At 46.0% G+C, this 16,014-nt stretch overlaps 1 protein-coding gene across 2 annotated transcripts; it reads left to right on the plus strand.

Annotated features, from left to right (window-relative positions):
• On the plus strand, positions 1–15,613 carry BPNT2 (3'(2'), 5'-bisphosphate nucleotidase 2). 2 transcript variants are annotated; one of them, XM_080974249.1, is made up of 5 exons: positions 1–558; positions 8,320–8,479; positions 10,223–10,318; positions 11,970–12,131; positions 13,972–14,255. In XM_080974249.1, exons 1-5 carry the CDS (start codon positions 145–147, stop codon positions 14,091–14,093), a joined length of 954 nt encoding a protein of 317 aa, XP_080830375.1. In that variant the 5' UTR covers positions 1–144; the 3' UTR covers positions 14,094–14,255. The 2 variants fall into 2 exon arrangements, with proteins under 2 accessions (XP_080830375.1, XP_080830374.1); XM_080974248.1 differs by lacking the exon at positions 13,972–14,255 and adding an exon at positions 14,287–15,613 and having other exon boundaries at positions 18–558.
• The last annotated feature ends 401 nt before the right edge of the window (positions 15,614–16,014 follow it).

Here is a 16,014-nt window from a genome sequence, read left to right on the forward strand (position 1 = left end):
AAGAGGCGCCGTCGGCAGCGGAGCGGCGCTTAGCAACGGCAGAAGGCCGGCGCGGATGTGCAGGCCGCGTCCGCCCGCCTGAGGCGACGTGAGGAGGCCGCCATGGGCTGCCGGTGACGGGCCTCTCCGCCTCCTTCTCCGGCCATGGCGCCCATGGGGATCCGGCTGTCCCCTCTGGGGATGGCCGTCGTGGGCCTGCTGGGCCTGGGCGTCCTCTACCACCTCTACTCGGGGATCCTGGCCGGCCGCTTCGCCTTCTTCATGCTGGGCGGCGGAGGAGGAGAAGGGGAGGCGGCGGCGGCGGCGGCGGGCGGCTCCGAGGCGGCGGGCGGGCCTCCTGCCTCGGGCACCGTGGACCTGCGGGAGCTGCTGGCGGCCTCGGTGGCGGCGGCGGCCCGAGGCGGCGCCGAGGTGAGGCGGGTCCGCGACAGCAACGTCCTCAACGAGAAGGCCAAGGGCAAGACCCGCGAAGGGGCCGACGAGAAGATGACCAGCGGGGACGTCCTCTCCAACAGGAAGATGTACTACCTGCTCAAGGCCGCCTTCCCGGGGGTGCAGGTGAGGGTGTAGGCCGCCTTTTATAATAATAATAATAATAATTTATTATTTATACCCCGCCCATCTGGCTGGGTTTCCCCAGCCACTCTGGGCGGCTTCCAAAAGAATATTAAAATACAATGATACATCAAACATTAAAAGCTTCCCTAAACAGGGCTGCCTTCAGATGTCTTCTAAAAGTCTGGTAGTTGTTGTTCTCTTTGACATCTGGTGGGAGGGTGTTCCACAGGGCGGGTGCCACTACCGAGAAGGCCCTATGCCTGGTTCCCTCTAACTTCGCTTCTCACAGGGAGGGAACCGCCAGAAGGCCCTCGGAGCTGGACCTCAGTGTCCGGGTAGAACAATGGAGGTGGAGACGCTCCTTCAGGTCTACTGGACCGAGGCCGTTTAGGGCTTTAAAGGTCAGCACCAACACTTTGAATTGTGCTCGGAAACGTACTGGGAGCCAATGTAGGTCTTTCAAGACCGGTGTTATATGGTCTCGGCGGCCGTTCCCAGTCACCAGTCTGGCTGCTGCATTCTGGATTAGTTGTAGTTTCCGGGTCACCTTCAAAGGTAGCCCCACGTAGAGCGCATTGCAGTAGTCCAAGCGGGAGATAACCAGAGCATGCACCACTCTGGCAAGGCAGTCCGCGGGCAGATAGGGTCTCAGCCTGCGTACCAGATGGAGCTGGTACACAGCTGCCCTGGACACGGATTTAACCTGTGCCTCCATGGACAGCTGTGAGTCCAAAATGACTCCCAGGCTGCGCTCCTGGTCCTTCAGGGGCACGGTTACCCCATTCAGGACCAGGGAATCCCCCACACCTGCCCGCCTCCTGTCCCCCAGAAACAGTACTTCTGTCTTGTCAGGATTCAATCTCAATCTGTTTGCCGCCATCCATCCTCCAACCGCCTCGCGGTTTTCTCGCCCAAGGGGCTCGAGGCGGCGCACAAAATTCTCCTCCCTCTTTTAATCCCCACCACAACCACCCTGCGAGGTAGGGAGGCTAAGAGGTGGCGACTCACCCCGGAGCTTCATGGCCCAGCGGGGATTCGAACTTAGCTCTCCCTGAGGGCTGCCCTGTTTAGGAAAGCTTTTGATGTTACAGCGGTACCTCGGGTTACAGACGCTTCAGGTTACAGACGCTCCAGGTTACAGACGCTTCAGGTTACAGACTCCGCTAATAGTAGAAATAGCATATACTATCCAGAAATAGTACCTCGGGTTAAGAACTTTGCTTCAGGATGAGAACAGAAATCGTGCGGCGGCAGCGGGAGGCCCCATCAGCTAAAGTGGTGCTTCAGGTTAAGAACAGTTTCAGGTTAAGAACAGACCTCCGGAATGAATTAAGTACTTAACCCGAGGTACCACTGTATTGTATTTTAGTGTTCTGTTGGAAGCCGCCCAGAGTGGCTGGGGAAACCCAGCCAGATGGGCGGGGTGTAAATAATAAATTATTATACTATTATTACAGTGGTACCTCGGGATAAGTACATGGTTGCAGCGTGAGATGTGGTCAAGGTTCTTAAGTTCCCTAATTTATGAGAGCAGAGGACATGGTGTTTATAGGCGTAAGGGGTAGAGATGCAGGCGTAGCCAATAGTGCAGTCCTGTCCATTGCCTGTTCAGAAGTAAGACTCCTCCTTGGGAGTTTGGTGAGATGTACAGTGGTACCTCAGGTTAAGTACTTAATTCGTTCTGGAGGTCCGTTCTTAACCTGAAACTGTTCATAACCTGAAGCACCACTTTAGCTAATGGGGCCTCCTGCTGCCGCTGCGCCTCTGGATCACGATTTCTGTTCTCATCCTGAAGCAAAGTTCTTAACCCGAGGTACTATTTCTGGGTTAGCGGAGTCTGTAACCTGAAGCGTATGTAACTCGAGGTACCACTGAGGTACCATTGAGCCTGACACTCAAGTGGATTTACATATAAGCTAAACAAGCTATAGCTTAGGGCCCCACTCTCTTGCGCGTGGGTAGGCAAACTAAGGCCCGGGGCCGGATCCGGACAGTCCGGGAATCAGCATGTTTTTACATGAGTAGAATGTGTGCTTTTATTTAAAATGCATCTCTGGGTTATTGGTGGGGCATAGGAATTCATTCATTTCCCCCCCCCCCCCAAATATAGTCTGGCCCCCCACAAGGTCTGAGGGACAGTGGACCGGCCCCCTGCTGAAAAGGTTTGCTGACCCCTGCTCTTGGGGCCCCCCCCCAAAAAAAATGAAAGGAAAAAACCTGGATGTACATTTCCAAAATATAAGATAAAAAACAAATAAAATAAAAGCTACATACACCAACAGTGTTTTGCGTTGTGTAGGTTCCTATGATGTAAGTCATGGGCCCCGTCTGCTCCCTAAAATATCACTGGTTTGCTCATTTATATATATAGGGTGCCTACATTCTACATGTGCAAATGGCTTGAGATACCTATTAGGTCCATAAATTACCATACAACATTTATTCAGCACAAAAAACAGCGACATTTTGTTGTTGACAAAGGACAGCTGGATACATAAAGGGCCCCATTACCGTCAGTAGCTTAGGGCCTCATCTCACCTAAATCCGGCCCTGCTCAAGCCCAGTGATTCTCAAGCTTGGATCCCCGGCTGTTGTGGGACTACAGCTCCCCTCATCCCTAGAATTGCAAGGTCTGTCAGCCAGAGTCGGGTGCAAAAGAGGTACCACATTTTTCCGTGTGTGAGATGCCCCCATGTATAAGACTATCCCTATTTTATTGAGGGACGCGGGTGGCGCTGTGGGTAAAACCTCAGTGCCTAGGACTTGCCGATCGCATGGTCGGTGGTTCGAATCCCCGCGGCGGGGTGCGCTCCCGTTGCTCGGTCCCAGCGCCTGCCAACCTAGCAGTTTGAAAGCACCCCCGGGTGCAAGTAGATAAATAGGGACCGCTTACCAGCGGGAAGGTAAACGGCGTTTCTGTGTGCTGCGCTGGCTCGCCAGACGCAGCTTGTCACGCTGGCCACGTGACCCGGAAGTGTCTGCGGACAGCGCTGGCCCCCGGCCTATAGAGTGAGATGGGCGCACAACCCTAGAGTCTGGCAAGACTGGCCCGAACGGGCAGGGGTACCTTTACCTTACCTTTATTTTATTGAACCAAAAATTAAGAAACCGGTAGTCGTACCTTGGTTCTCGTACATTTTGGCTCCCAAAATCCCGAAAATTCCAGTTTTTGAACAGTTTTCGGAAGCTGAACATCTGACGCAGCTTCTGCTTGAGTGCAGGAAGTTCCTGCAGCCAATCAGAAGCCACACCTTGGTTTTCAAACATTTCGGAAGTCAAGGAGACTTCTGGAACAGATTATGTTTGAGAACCAAGGTACGGCTGTGACTTAGGGTTGCCATATCCCTAGAAGTGAGAATCCAGATGACCAGCGGCAATGGAAAGGCATTGAGCTCTTCTTTTTGGGTGAACAACCACAAAGCTATTTAGCTTTTCTGGGGCAAACATGCGCTCCAACACAGACATTTGCTAACAAATGAAAAAATCGCCAATGCGGTCAGCCTGCAATGGTTCCGGCAGCTTCTTCCAGCAGCTTCTTCATGGCAGCCACAGCAAATTAAGTTATGTGCATTCACCATCCCTGTATAAGGCGACCCCAATTTTTTACTTTTTTTCTGTGTGTGCAAGAAACGTCTTATACACAAAAAAATGGTAATCAGAATGAAAGAGTGTGATGTTGCTTCTGAGCCAAGGAAATTTGTTTTCAGAACCGGAACTGCACTGAGCTCAAAGTCCTTGTGCTCAAAAATCTGTTTTCCCTGCTCCCCATTTCACCAGCCTAGTTTAGGCAGGGAAGGCATTTTCGTTGTTGTTAACTGAGAACCAGAAACCCTTGCCAATCTAACAGCCCCGAGACCTGCCAGTAGATCTCCAATCTACCTTCCTGCTGACCCCTGGCATAGATTTCCCTTGCTTCCCTTGATTTCCATTTTCTGTTTGCTTATCTAAAATAAATTGTGTGCTTCAGCAGGGACTGTATACATTGGGGGTAGGGGTGGCCCTGAATAGTCAAAAGAAGTGTACAGTTTAGCTTTACAAGTGTACATTTAGCTTTACGAGAAAGGTGGTGACTCTCACCTATGAGACTAAACAGTGTTAGTATAGTGTTACCTCTGGTTAAGAACTTAATTCGTTCCGGAGGTCCGTTCTTAACCTGAAACTGTTCTTAACCTGAGACACCACTTTAGTTAATGGGGCCTCCTGCTGCTGCTGTGCTGCCGCCGCGCGATTTCTGTTCTTATCCTGAAGCAACGTTCTTAACCCGAGGTGCTATTTCTGGGTTAGCGGAGTCTGTAACCTGAAGCGTCTGTAACCCGAGGTACCACTGTAATAGTAATAGCATTTATTGAGAGCCTTTTCATTTAAAGCATTTAACATACAAAATCTTTGGGATATCTCTTGGGGGTAGACCAGTATTACAGAGTTAAAGAAGGACTTGCCTAACGCAGTGTTTTGGCAAGTCTCCTGTCCCCATATGGATTAATCCTCTGAAGTTTATTTGTATTTCAGAAAGTTGATACTTCTGTCCGTCTCGAAAAACATGCGGCTAACTTGTCTGAATTACTAGAGGGAGGTTCCTTGGGTCACCTCTGCCAAATGCCTTAGCAGTTGCTATGTCCTTGTTTTTGGAATGCCCATAGACAACTGGGATAGCTGTTAGTAGAACATGAGACTCTAATCTCAGGCTCATGGATCCAAGCCCCACCTTGGGCAAAGGATTCCTGCATTGCACGGGGTTGGACTAGATGACCCTAGTGGTACCTCTCAATTCTATGATCTCACATTAAGACTTTATTGAGCTGTCTTTAGAACACTTTATAAGATCCCCATGTTTTTTCAGTGCATTTCTCTGATATTCTGATAAGCAGAGCACTTCTAGAAGCAGGGAGGAGTCAAGAGTCAATATCAAGGTGTTTCTCTTTTTGATAATGGGGCATTATGCTCATGTAAGAGCCTCCTGATTGGCAGACTTCTGAACGGATGTATTTCTGTGGCCATTTGAGTACAGTGGTACCTCGGGTTACATACGCTTCAGGTTACAGACTCCGCTAACCCAGAAATAGTACCTTGGGTTAAGAACTTTGCTTCAGGATGAGAACAGAAATCGTGCTTCGGCGGCAGCGGGAGGCCGCATTAGCTAAAGTGGTGCTTCAGGTTAAGAACAGTTTCAGGTTAAGTACGGACCTCCGGAACAAATTAACTACTTAACCTGAGGTACCACTGTATAATTCATGAGTTCTTTTGAGTGCTGTCTGTGCTTCTTACATTTTATAGCTAGCTGATTCTACTTGTTGGCAGGCTGTAACGAGACATGATGTGGACATAAAGCTGCAGGACAGGTTTTCTCTAGTAACACAGCAACCTTCTCTAGTACGGTTCCTGACTACACTCTGTGATGACCTGATAGATAAATTCAGCTTTCCTCTATCCACACATGTAACAGCTGCAACATCAATAACTGGAGAGTTTTGCTTTTCTACAGACACTGCTTTTGTGCTGTGACCAGTGGTATCTCTGTCGCAAAGGATTCTATTTACACTATCTCCTTCTCTTGAAGAGACCAGGCTTGCATGCTACAGTAGTGCGCAAGAGCCTTTTTGTTTGATGTATTACTTAACAGTTTCTGCCACGTTGACGCTGGTTAGTTGCACCCTGTTTCTGCTGTGTTTATGCCCAATACAGTCTATACCAGGCATCCCCAAACTCGGCCCTCCAGTTGTTTTGGGACTACAACTCCCATCATCCCTATCTAACAGGACCAGTGGTCAAGGATGATGGGAATTGTAGTCCCAAAACATCAGGAAGGCTGAGTTTGGGGGTGCCTGGTCTATACGCACTGGTGGCAGCTCTCCAGGATTCGAAACCGTGTTCTCTCTCATCCCTAACTGAAGTTGTTGGGTTGGACCTTGGACCTTTTGCCTGCAAAGAGCTATGGCTCTTCATCTGTGAATGTCCTATTCTCATACTTTCAACCTCCACTGCTACTGCTTCCCATTCCCCATCCCTCTATTTCAGAGTACGACAGGTAGAAGAACTTAGTTATACAATAGGGACTGCTCAGGGTCTGAACTGTGAAATGCACACTAGGGGCCTGAAAGAATCCAGTTATCAAAACATCTGTGTATTACAGGTGATGTGACACCCACACCCAGTTTCATTTCAGTTTTGACTTTAGCACTGCCTTGCTGCTTTAAGCCCCACATTGGGAAATTATATTAATCCTCTTCAGGCATTGTTAGCACTGAAGAACGCATGGGTGGGGATGAATGGACTAGCTGTTCCCTTCATGCGTTAGAGGGCAAACCTCTGAAACTTTGAGCCTCCTGGACTCCCTGCCTGTTTAGAACCCTTAAAATCCACAAAGACTGGATGTTTCTCTCTTCAACTCGTAGTGAGCAAAGAGTGGGGCATGGAGTCATTCATTCCCACTGTTGCTCCTCATGTGTGAACATGGAAGAATCCATCAAGAAGCTCATTTAACAGGTGCAAGAAGAAAGCTAACAGTTACAGTGGTCGTGTGTGTGTGTACACACATACAGTCATACTTTGGGTTACAGACGCTTCAGGTTGCGTTTTTTTCGGTTTAAGGGCCCACCAAAACCTGGAAGTACCGGAACAGGTTACTTCTGGGTTTCAGGGGTTGCGCCTGCGCAGAAGCGCTAAATCATGCTTTGCGCAGAAGTGCCAAATTGCAACCCGCGCATGCGCAGACGCGCTGCTGCGGGTTGCAAACGTGCATCTCACACGGATCACGTTCACAACCCGAGCATCCACTGTATATGTGTATATATGTGTGTGTACACACACACATATATAAATGTATATAAACATGTATGAATTGGGGGAAAGAATTTTTTCTGTAATTCTTGAATTTTTAGGAACAAATACCATAAACATTAAAGGACTGACTCTTGCATTTTGCTAAGCATGCTCAAATCCGGTCATTATTTCATTGGATTTGGGTTTAAACCGTTTGGTAAATAATGTTGCTACTGGGTTTTCTTATTGCTACATGGGAATTTCGCATTCTCAACTGTCTCAAGTGAATGCAATCTCCATCTCTGGGAATCTTAAGCATGGCAGTTTGGCGGTTGTGGAACTTGTGTGAAGTTGGTAAATATATCCTGACTGCGTAACAGATGAAACAGATATATATATAAGTGTGTGTAAGACATTGTTGCACTGTGGAGAAATTCCCTTTCACTGGATTACCTAATCTGAATTGATCTGAACTCGCTTTGGCATATTTGTGCAAAGCAAAATAAAAAATAAGGTGTATTTGGGATTAATAGATCCCAAACTGTTTCCCCCCATAGGCCACATGAAAATTGCTGATAGTCTTGGTTTAATGATTGTTTTGCCTGTTGTAGCAACCATAGTGCGCTGTGCCTGATGCAGGATGGTTTTAATTGGTTACTTTATTTTTTAGATGATATTTTATTATATTACAATTTGCATTTCACAAAACCTGTAAGAGTAGGTGTACATGCTTTTACTGCATTTCATAGGTGTTCTAATTTTTAATGGGTTAAGTTTTTGGATACATACTGTGTGAAAAACAAATGGCACGCTGTGAAACAAAACTGTTTGGGAGAAATATTGAATTGGCATAGTGAAATTTAGTGGAGTTTTTGAGCAGTCACGTGTAATCATTAAAATATTGTATGCATGCTCTTTTGGAGGTGAAAGTTCCAGGGAAGGAATGGAAGTGTTGCAACAGTTACATGCTTATTTAATTACATACTCTCTCTTTGTCATTAGATAAACACAGAGGAACATGTAGATGCAGATGACCAGGAGATAATTTCTTGGGACCGAACTATTCCTGAAGCTATAAAGAACCAAATTCAGCCTAAATTGGTCCAAGCAGACAGTGTTACTGTGTGGATTGATCCGTTGGATGCAACTCAGGAATATACAGGTAACAGCACTGAGCTACTTTCGGCTTACTGCTACTCTGTGTAGCACCCCACCCCTTACAATGGCATCTCACAAGGGCAGCTCCCTATCATGACTGGGGGGAATTAACTTTAACATTGTGCTTGTATGCTATGGCTCATACACTTTAATTTTACAAAGCCTAGCCTTTCTCTGGGGGACGCAGGTGGCGCTGTGGGTTAAACCACAGAGCCTAGGACTTGCCGATCAGAAGGTCGGCAGTTCGAATCACCGCGACGGGGTGAGCTCCCGTTGCTCGGTCCCTGCTCCTGCCAACCTAGCAGTTCGAAAGCACGTCAAAGTGCAAGTAGATAAGTAGGTACCGCTCCTGCGGGAAGGTAAACGGCCTTTCTGTGCGCTGCTCTGGTTCACCAGAAGCGGCTTAGTCATGCTGGCCACATGACCCGGAAGCTGTACGGCGGCAAGCAAGATGAGCGCCGCAACCCCAGAGTTGGTCGCGACTGGACTTAATGGTCAGGGGTCCCTTTACCTTTACCTTTAGCCTTTCTCTTATACAAAAATTAAAGGAATTTGTCTGATCATGGGATAGTGCTGCCTGTGGGAAACTACTTTGCACCTTTTAATGGTCCCATGGACTTCTAGAGTGAGACGTTTGTGCTTTGCAGCATAAATCAGGTTGGAATTAGAAGACAGTAGGCGTGTTTTTTTGTAGTGATGCTGGGTGTGGCTTCTTTTTTTTCTTTACTTAATGTGTGGACTTATTTATAGATCTATGTCACGCTTGAACAAAAATCTTGCAGGCTTCTGCTTGAAATAGGGATTGGGTGTGTGTGACGTGACATATTTTTGGATAGTTCCATAAACTGCCAGAAGTTGCAGGATGCTGTCCAAGCTACTTAACATGGCAACTGAACAATAGCAGCCTACATGGTGGCCTCCAGACATTGTTGGACTACAACTCCCAGCATTCCTGACCATTGGCCATTCTGGGTTCTGTTGTCATTACGGCAAGGTTCAGATGTTAACTCCAAGCTATTGTTTTGATCTGGCCCTTTTGGAGCAAGCCTTGTGCTCGCATAATCCCTGTTTCTCCTTCTGTTCACTCATTTGGGTTCATGTCAGTCACGAACCATAGTTTGCCATTACCTCCAAAGCACAATGGTTTCTGCAAAAGAGGTAGTAATTAAGTTGAAGGAATGAATGTGAGCAGAGGAGGGGGTCCTTTTTCCTTTAACAGAAGGCTTTTTCCTTTAACACCAAATCATTACACTTAACCAGCTCCTTGAGTAATGAAACAAATCAATATTTTAAATATTTAATTAGCATAATTTCTTCTGGGATTTGGAGTAAAGGGGAAACAATCTAAGAACTCAAATATGCAAGAGAGTTAAGCTGTTGAACACGAGAGAATAATTGGTGTTCAATTACTGCCGTCTTAAGTGCATTCTGATTTATGTTGAAACTTCTGCTGGATATTAAATCTAGACTGTGTTTTGTGTTGGCTCTTGTGCATAGGTTAAGTAAATACAATATCTGAAGCCTAGGATTGAAAGGGAGAAGAACAGAATAGGGCTGTGTACTTACAGGAATACTATTCAATCAAAATGATATAATACACAAATACCCAAAGTTAGATTTACTTTCTAATTTTGCACCTTTCAGGTTGGTGTCTTGCCTTGTCATATCTGGTTTAAAAGTTAGTTTAGTGTTGTGCTTTACGCTGTACAAATGAGAAGTGTTGACATTCTTCCTATCCTCCCTTCAGAGAATCTTCGACAGTATGTTACTACTATGGTTTGTGCAGCTGTAAATGGTAAGCCAGTAATAGGAGTAATACACAAGCCATTTTCTGGATACACAGGTATGTGACATAGTTTTATTTCCATTCACAATGGTGTGAATAGTGATGTATGATTCCTAACCCTCAGCAGGGTAAAATGGATTGATTTTAGAATGCTGTATTATTTTACTGTTGTTAGCAGCTCTGAGCCCAGCGTTGGCTGGGGAGGGCAGGATATAAATAAATTATTATTATTATTATTATTATTATTATTATTATTACTATGGTTGATGCTGTGGCACCTTATAGGTGCAGGGCTGGGCGATGTTAGATTTTCAACATTGCGATGTATCACCAGCCAGACATTGCGGTTTAGCGATATACCGCGATGTTGAAACAAGCTGCATTGGCCCCAGCCTGCTAGACGTAGGGTGAAACTGCCACAGCTCTCACCGCCGGAGCTGGGGCCCCCTCACCCCAGCACCTTGCAGGCTAGGGCCAATGCAGCTGGTCCAGGCCACTGCTCAGCGGGGGGGGGGGGGGAGGGGTCAAGAGGGCTCTCCCCACCCCAGCTAAGCGACCCCTGACACCTCAGCAGCATCGGGCTTCACGCACCTGGGGCATAGAAGAAGTCTCTCCCCACCCCAACTGAGCGACCCGATGCGTCTGAGGTTTCGGGGTTGCTCAGATGGGAAAGGGCAGTTTCATGGAGGCCCCACTCCACTGCCGGCTGGGGCAAGCCAGTGCCGACCTGGGGGCTCTGTTAAATGCTTGGCTGAAGGGAAGTGGCAACCGGGCACCCCTCAGCCCAGCAGTTTAAAGATGCGGAGGGAGGAACAAGCTGCATCAGTGCCTCGCCGATGCAACTTGTTTCTCCCTCTGCTCCGTCTGAGGGCAGACCGTGATGTCGGTTTCACTCAGCGGTATATCGCTGGTGAAACTGCTGTGCATAGCTGTCAACTTTCAGATTTGAAAAGAAGGGATCAGCAGCCTCGAAAATAAGGGATCAGCAGCCTCACCTGTGCCGGGGACAGTCTACGGGATATCTGACAATCCGGGATAGCAGCGGGAAGCAGTGGGAAACAGTGCTGGAATAAGGGAATTTCCTGCAAAAAAAGGGAAGGTTGACAGCTATGCTGCTGTGCTTCTGAGTCCCTCTGCTAGGAGCACCCTCTGGATGAAGTTGCGCTGCCAGCAGAGACACTCAGGAGCGCAGCGGTTTCATGAGCGATATACCACTGAGTGAAACCAACACTGCAGACTGCTCCTCATACCATTCCTGGGCGATATGTTGATACATCGCCCAGACCTAGTATGGTGCTGATAACGCCAAGGTTGCAGGTTCGATTCCTGTATGTGACAGCTGCATATTCCTACATTCCAGTTGGACTAGATAATCCTTGGGGTCTCTTCCAACTCTACCATTCTGTGATTCCATTTGAGATGTGCCAGCCAAAGGAATGGCATGTATGCATACTAGATACCAAAAGATATAGAATCATAGAACTGTAGAATTGGAAAGGGATCATCAAGTTGAATCCCTGCAATGCTGAAACCTGGAACTGGGCTTGGTGGCTCTTCCTGAAATTCAGGAAGAAATAGGAATACAGAAGCATAAGGGGTTTTTTGCCAAATACAGCTGGGTAGCCCTGAAAACCCTTAAGCTTCTGCCAAGCAATTGGAAGGCCCAGCTACCCACCCACTGGCCACTGATGACTTGCCTGTTTTGCAGCCTGGGCGATGGTTGGCGGAGGATCAAATATTAAGCCTCGTTCTTCCTACAATGAGCAGACACCAACAATCATTGTCTCCCGTTCCCATGAAGGGAAAGTCAGGCAGCTTGCTTGGCAGACCTTTGGAAATAAAACTGCAATCATTAAAGCTGGAGGAGCAGGTTTGTTCTCTTGAATCTATTGTCCCTCGTTTTATTTATGCAGAAATAGTTAGTGCACTGGAAATGTACATGGTTGCAGTGTGAGATGTGGTCAAAGTTCTTAAGTTCCCTAATTTATGAGAGCAGAGGACATGGTGTTTATAGACGTAAGGGGTAGAGATGCAGGCGTAGCCAACAGTGCAGTCCTGTCCATAAGTAAGCTCCTCCTTGGGAGTTTGGTGAGACGTACTCCTAAGTAAGTGTATATAGGGTTGCTGCCATTGTCTTTGGCGATCCCTCATAGCCGAGTAAGATTGTCTACCATGAACACGGTCTTAACGCTGTGTCTGTAAGTGACTGTGGAGGCCAATTCTGGATCCACACATCCTTGCACTGTGGGAACATAGGTTTCTGGCCGGGAGTTGATCACAGTGAGGGTTTCTAAAACATGCCTTCCTCTTAGCTCATTTCTCCCTGAGTTTGTGCTTCTTTAAGGTCTATGACACCTTTGGTAGAGACTATTACCCAATTGGAATGCTCACAGGCCAGTGTTTCCCAATTACCCATGCTTATACTGGATTTTTAAAGATTTGCCTTGAGAACACCATTAAACCTCTTTTGTTGTCCATTGGTATTTTGCTTTCCATTCTTAAGTTGGGAATAGAATACAGTCATACCTTGGATCCCAAACACCTTGGTACTTGGACGTTTTTGCTCCTGAATGCTGCAAACCCAAAAGTGAGTGTTCCAGTTTGCGAACGTTCTTTGGAACCCAAACATCTGACAGGGCTTCCGATTGGCTGCAGGAGCTTACTGAAGCCAATCAGAAGCCGTGCTTTGGTTTCTGAACGTTTTGGAAGTTGAACGGACTTCCGGAACGGAATCTGTTTGACTTCCAAGGTACGACTGTAGTTACTTTGGAAGATGATAATCAGGCATCCAAACCACATGACCAGCCCAATGAAGTTGATGTTGAAGAATCATTGCTTTGACACTGGTGAACTTTGCTTCTTCCAGTACACTGACATTAGTTCGCCTGTCTTTCCAAGTGATATGTAAAATTTTCCAGAGACACCATTGTTGGAATCTTTTGAGCCTGAAGGCACTTAATTGACGTGGAGAGGTGCTAGATTTTCACTAGGTAGTGGATCTTTGAAAGATTAACAGTTTGGGAAGCTGTATCACCTGGCAAATTAGTTCAGGAGTGGTTGCCAGTTTAAGCGTTTGAAATGATTACGGTTCTCCAGGCAACAGAGTGATCAAATAGTTAATTTAGAAATATAAAATTTCTCGGAGGACACCGTTTATGGTTGGCGAACAGTAAAAATGTTGCCATATCTGATGAGAGTTAAACTCTTTAGGTTTTTTCCTTGCTTCTGTGATTACTCTGTAGCTACCAAATGAAAGTAGGCTGCAGAATGGTCCTGTGTCAGGTTTGCCTTGCAAGGCTGCCCAGTTATTTCTCTTCACATGCTGCTGTTCGGCTGTACTATTACCAAATTTCATGCACAACAAAATAAAAGCAGTAAAAAATCAAAAATACTACAAATAAAAATATAAAAATCAATAAGTAGTAAAATACATACTTTTTAAAAAAAAAAAACTGTCATAATATTTTCTCAGACTAAGAATACCAGCAGCTTTTGGAGTTTGATAAATATGGGTCATTAGTAGACCATAGAGTTGGGAGAGTCCAAAACACTATTGGTGGGTCTAGCATGCACAATTCCTCAGTCTCCTTATCAGTTCCTGGAGTCGTCCAGGATGCACTGTACCTGCCAGGACAAAGGGTGTGTCCTGCAGAAGCAAATACTTCTGTTTACCCTGAATCAGCAGGTGTCTCTTGTGCTTTCTTTTGCAGACAGGGAGTCCTGGGTAAGAGCAAACCGCTTCCTTAGTCACACACTTGCAGTGAACAGTGTTCTCTGCCCAAATCTCCACACTGGTGATGGTGACCATGGGTGTATGTATGCCATTACATAACCCATGAGAGAGGCTGTAGTTTGATCAAGTTTTGATCGAGCTTTCGAACTGTTTAGCTAAACCCAAAGTTTTAAGAATTTTCTTTGTGTAAAGAAGCAGAGTTTTGCACGGACAGCCTACAGGGAGTAGCTCAAACACACCCACACCTGCTTGTAAAATATAAGTAATGAGCTCTCAATTATTTCCTACCCAGGATACAAAGTTCTCTCGCTCCTGGATGTGCCTGAGAAGGATCAGGAAAAAGCCGATGTGTACATTCATGTGACGTACATCAAAAAGTGGGACATCTGTGCTGGCAATGCAGTGCTGAAGGCACTAGGAGGTCAAATGACTACACTGGCTGGGGAGGAAATCAGTTACACGGGTTCAGATGGCAACGAAGGCGGGCTCATAGCTAGTATCAATATAGACCACAGAGCGCTGGTTGAAAAACTCCCTGTATTAGACAAGGCGTCTCAGAATTAAATTCTGAAGAGTGACCAAGTCAAGTCGTGCTTCTGGAGCCTGCAAATGGTCCTTTAGAGGTGGGGGAACGTGCGTCTGGCCTTTGGAAGATGGCAGAGGAATATTCTTTTGGAAAACTGCATAGACCCTGGCAGCGTTCAGAAGCAAGGTTACTGGGACTCGGTGTCCTTACGCCTCAACATCAAGCTTTTAATTTCCGAGACTGTTTCGTGTCCATAACACCAAGGCCAGATAACGCTTGGAAGAACACAAGCAAGATCTGGTTCTGGAAAACACTCACATTCTGTTATAGTATTCTTTGTATTGTGTGACAAAAGAAAAGATTGGCTGTGGGTCACTTGAAATCAGTGGATAGGTATTCTTCATCCCTTTGGGATACAAAGGTCCAAGAAGGCCAGATCATCTTCCTCGGACAATTGTCTAATCTTGGGTGCAATTTGAAATGGAAAAGGCAATGTTTGGGTCTATTTTTAATGTCTGAAAATTCAAACCAGCTTAATGTGGATGAGAGTGTTAATATTTGTGTGGTTTTATTATAATCTTTAATTATAACATTTTCTGTGTGTCATGTTAAAAGAAAAGATTTCCCCTTGTACAGTTTCAGCTATTGGATATTGCCATTCTAAGCCGTTGAATTTCTTAAAACTCTTTAACATCCCGTGTTCGAGCTGATAAAGAAGTCATTTATCTTTGGTGATCATTTAATAAGCTACTTGATAAGAGAGCGAGTGATATTATGAATTATGATTATGAATTATGTGCAGCTGTCTTTACAGGGAATCTAAAAGTGTCTTCCTGGCTGCCATAACTGTTACACTGTGTGGACATTTCCTTTGAAAGGCTGGCCCCAGTTTTTGATTTGTCAGTTCAAAACTCTCACCCTGTTGTGGTGCTTGGCGGTCAGTCTTCGCAGGAGAGTTGTAGGAATTTGCCAACGATTCAGAGGAACATGAGTGTATTTGACAACTTGTTTTCTGCCCTTCAGACATGCCCACCTCTTAAGAAACCAGCCTTTTTGCCCCTTTATGTTAAATAAAATAAAATAAACCCCTGTATCAGTGTGATGAATATCTGTGACTGTGAAAAACAGTCTGTAATGTGCAAATGATTAACTGATGTGATTAATCAAGGTTTACAAACATATTAAATTGCACCCACCAAGCAAAAGCATATGATTTGGGCCTCCTTGGTCTCTGGTGTACTGATTCACAATCTCTCCTGGATGACACAAAGGGCTCTAAAATACCATGTTTGAAGTTGCATAAAGCTGGTTATCTGAATGTGGTGGGGGATGCAACTCATAAAACCATGTCTCGTTTTCAGTTTTCCTACAAAGGATTTTCTGGTGCTTTTGGTTAGTATATTAACTGGATCATTTTCATTTTTAAAAACAGGTAATTAGTAACTAACAGTGATCCTACACACTTCTGCTCAGAAAAAAGTAGTATTGTCTTCC

The sequence above is a fragment of the Podarcis pityusensis genome (assembly GCF_964106645.2).
Source record: "Podarcis pityusensis genome assembly, chromosome: 12".
NCBI classification, from domain to species: Eukaryota; Metazoa; Chordata; class Lepidosauria; order Squamata; family Lacertidae; genus Podarcis; species Podarcis pityusensis.

Bases quoted from the DNA above. Each gene is read 5' to 3' on its own strand.
- BPNT2 (XM_080974248.1), top strand. From the start codon at position 145: ATGGCGCCCATGGGGATCCGGCTGTCCCCTCTGGGGATGGCCGTCGTG. The intron at 559-8,319 runs GTGAGGGTGTAG...CTTTGTCATTAG, and splicing joins CCGCCTTCCCGGGGGTGCAG to ATAAACACAGAGGAACATGT. The intron at 10,319-11,969 runs GTATGTGACATA...CCTGTTTTGCAG, and splicing joins GCCATTTTCTGGATACACAG to CCTGGGCGATGGTTGGCGGA.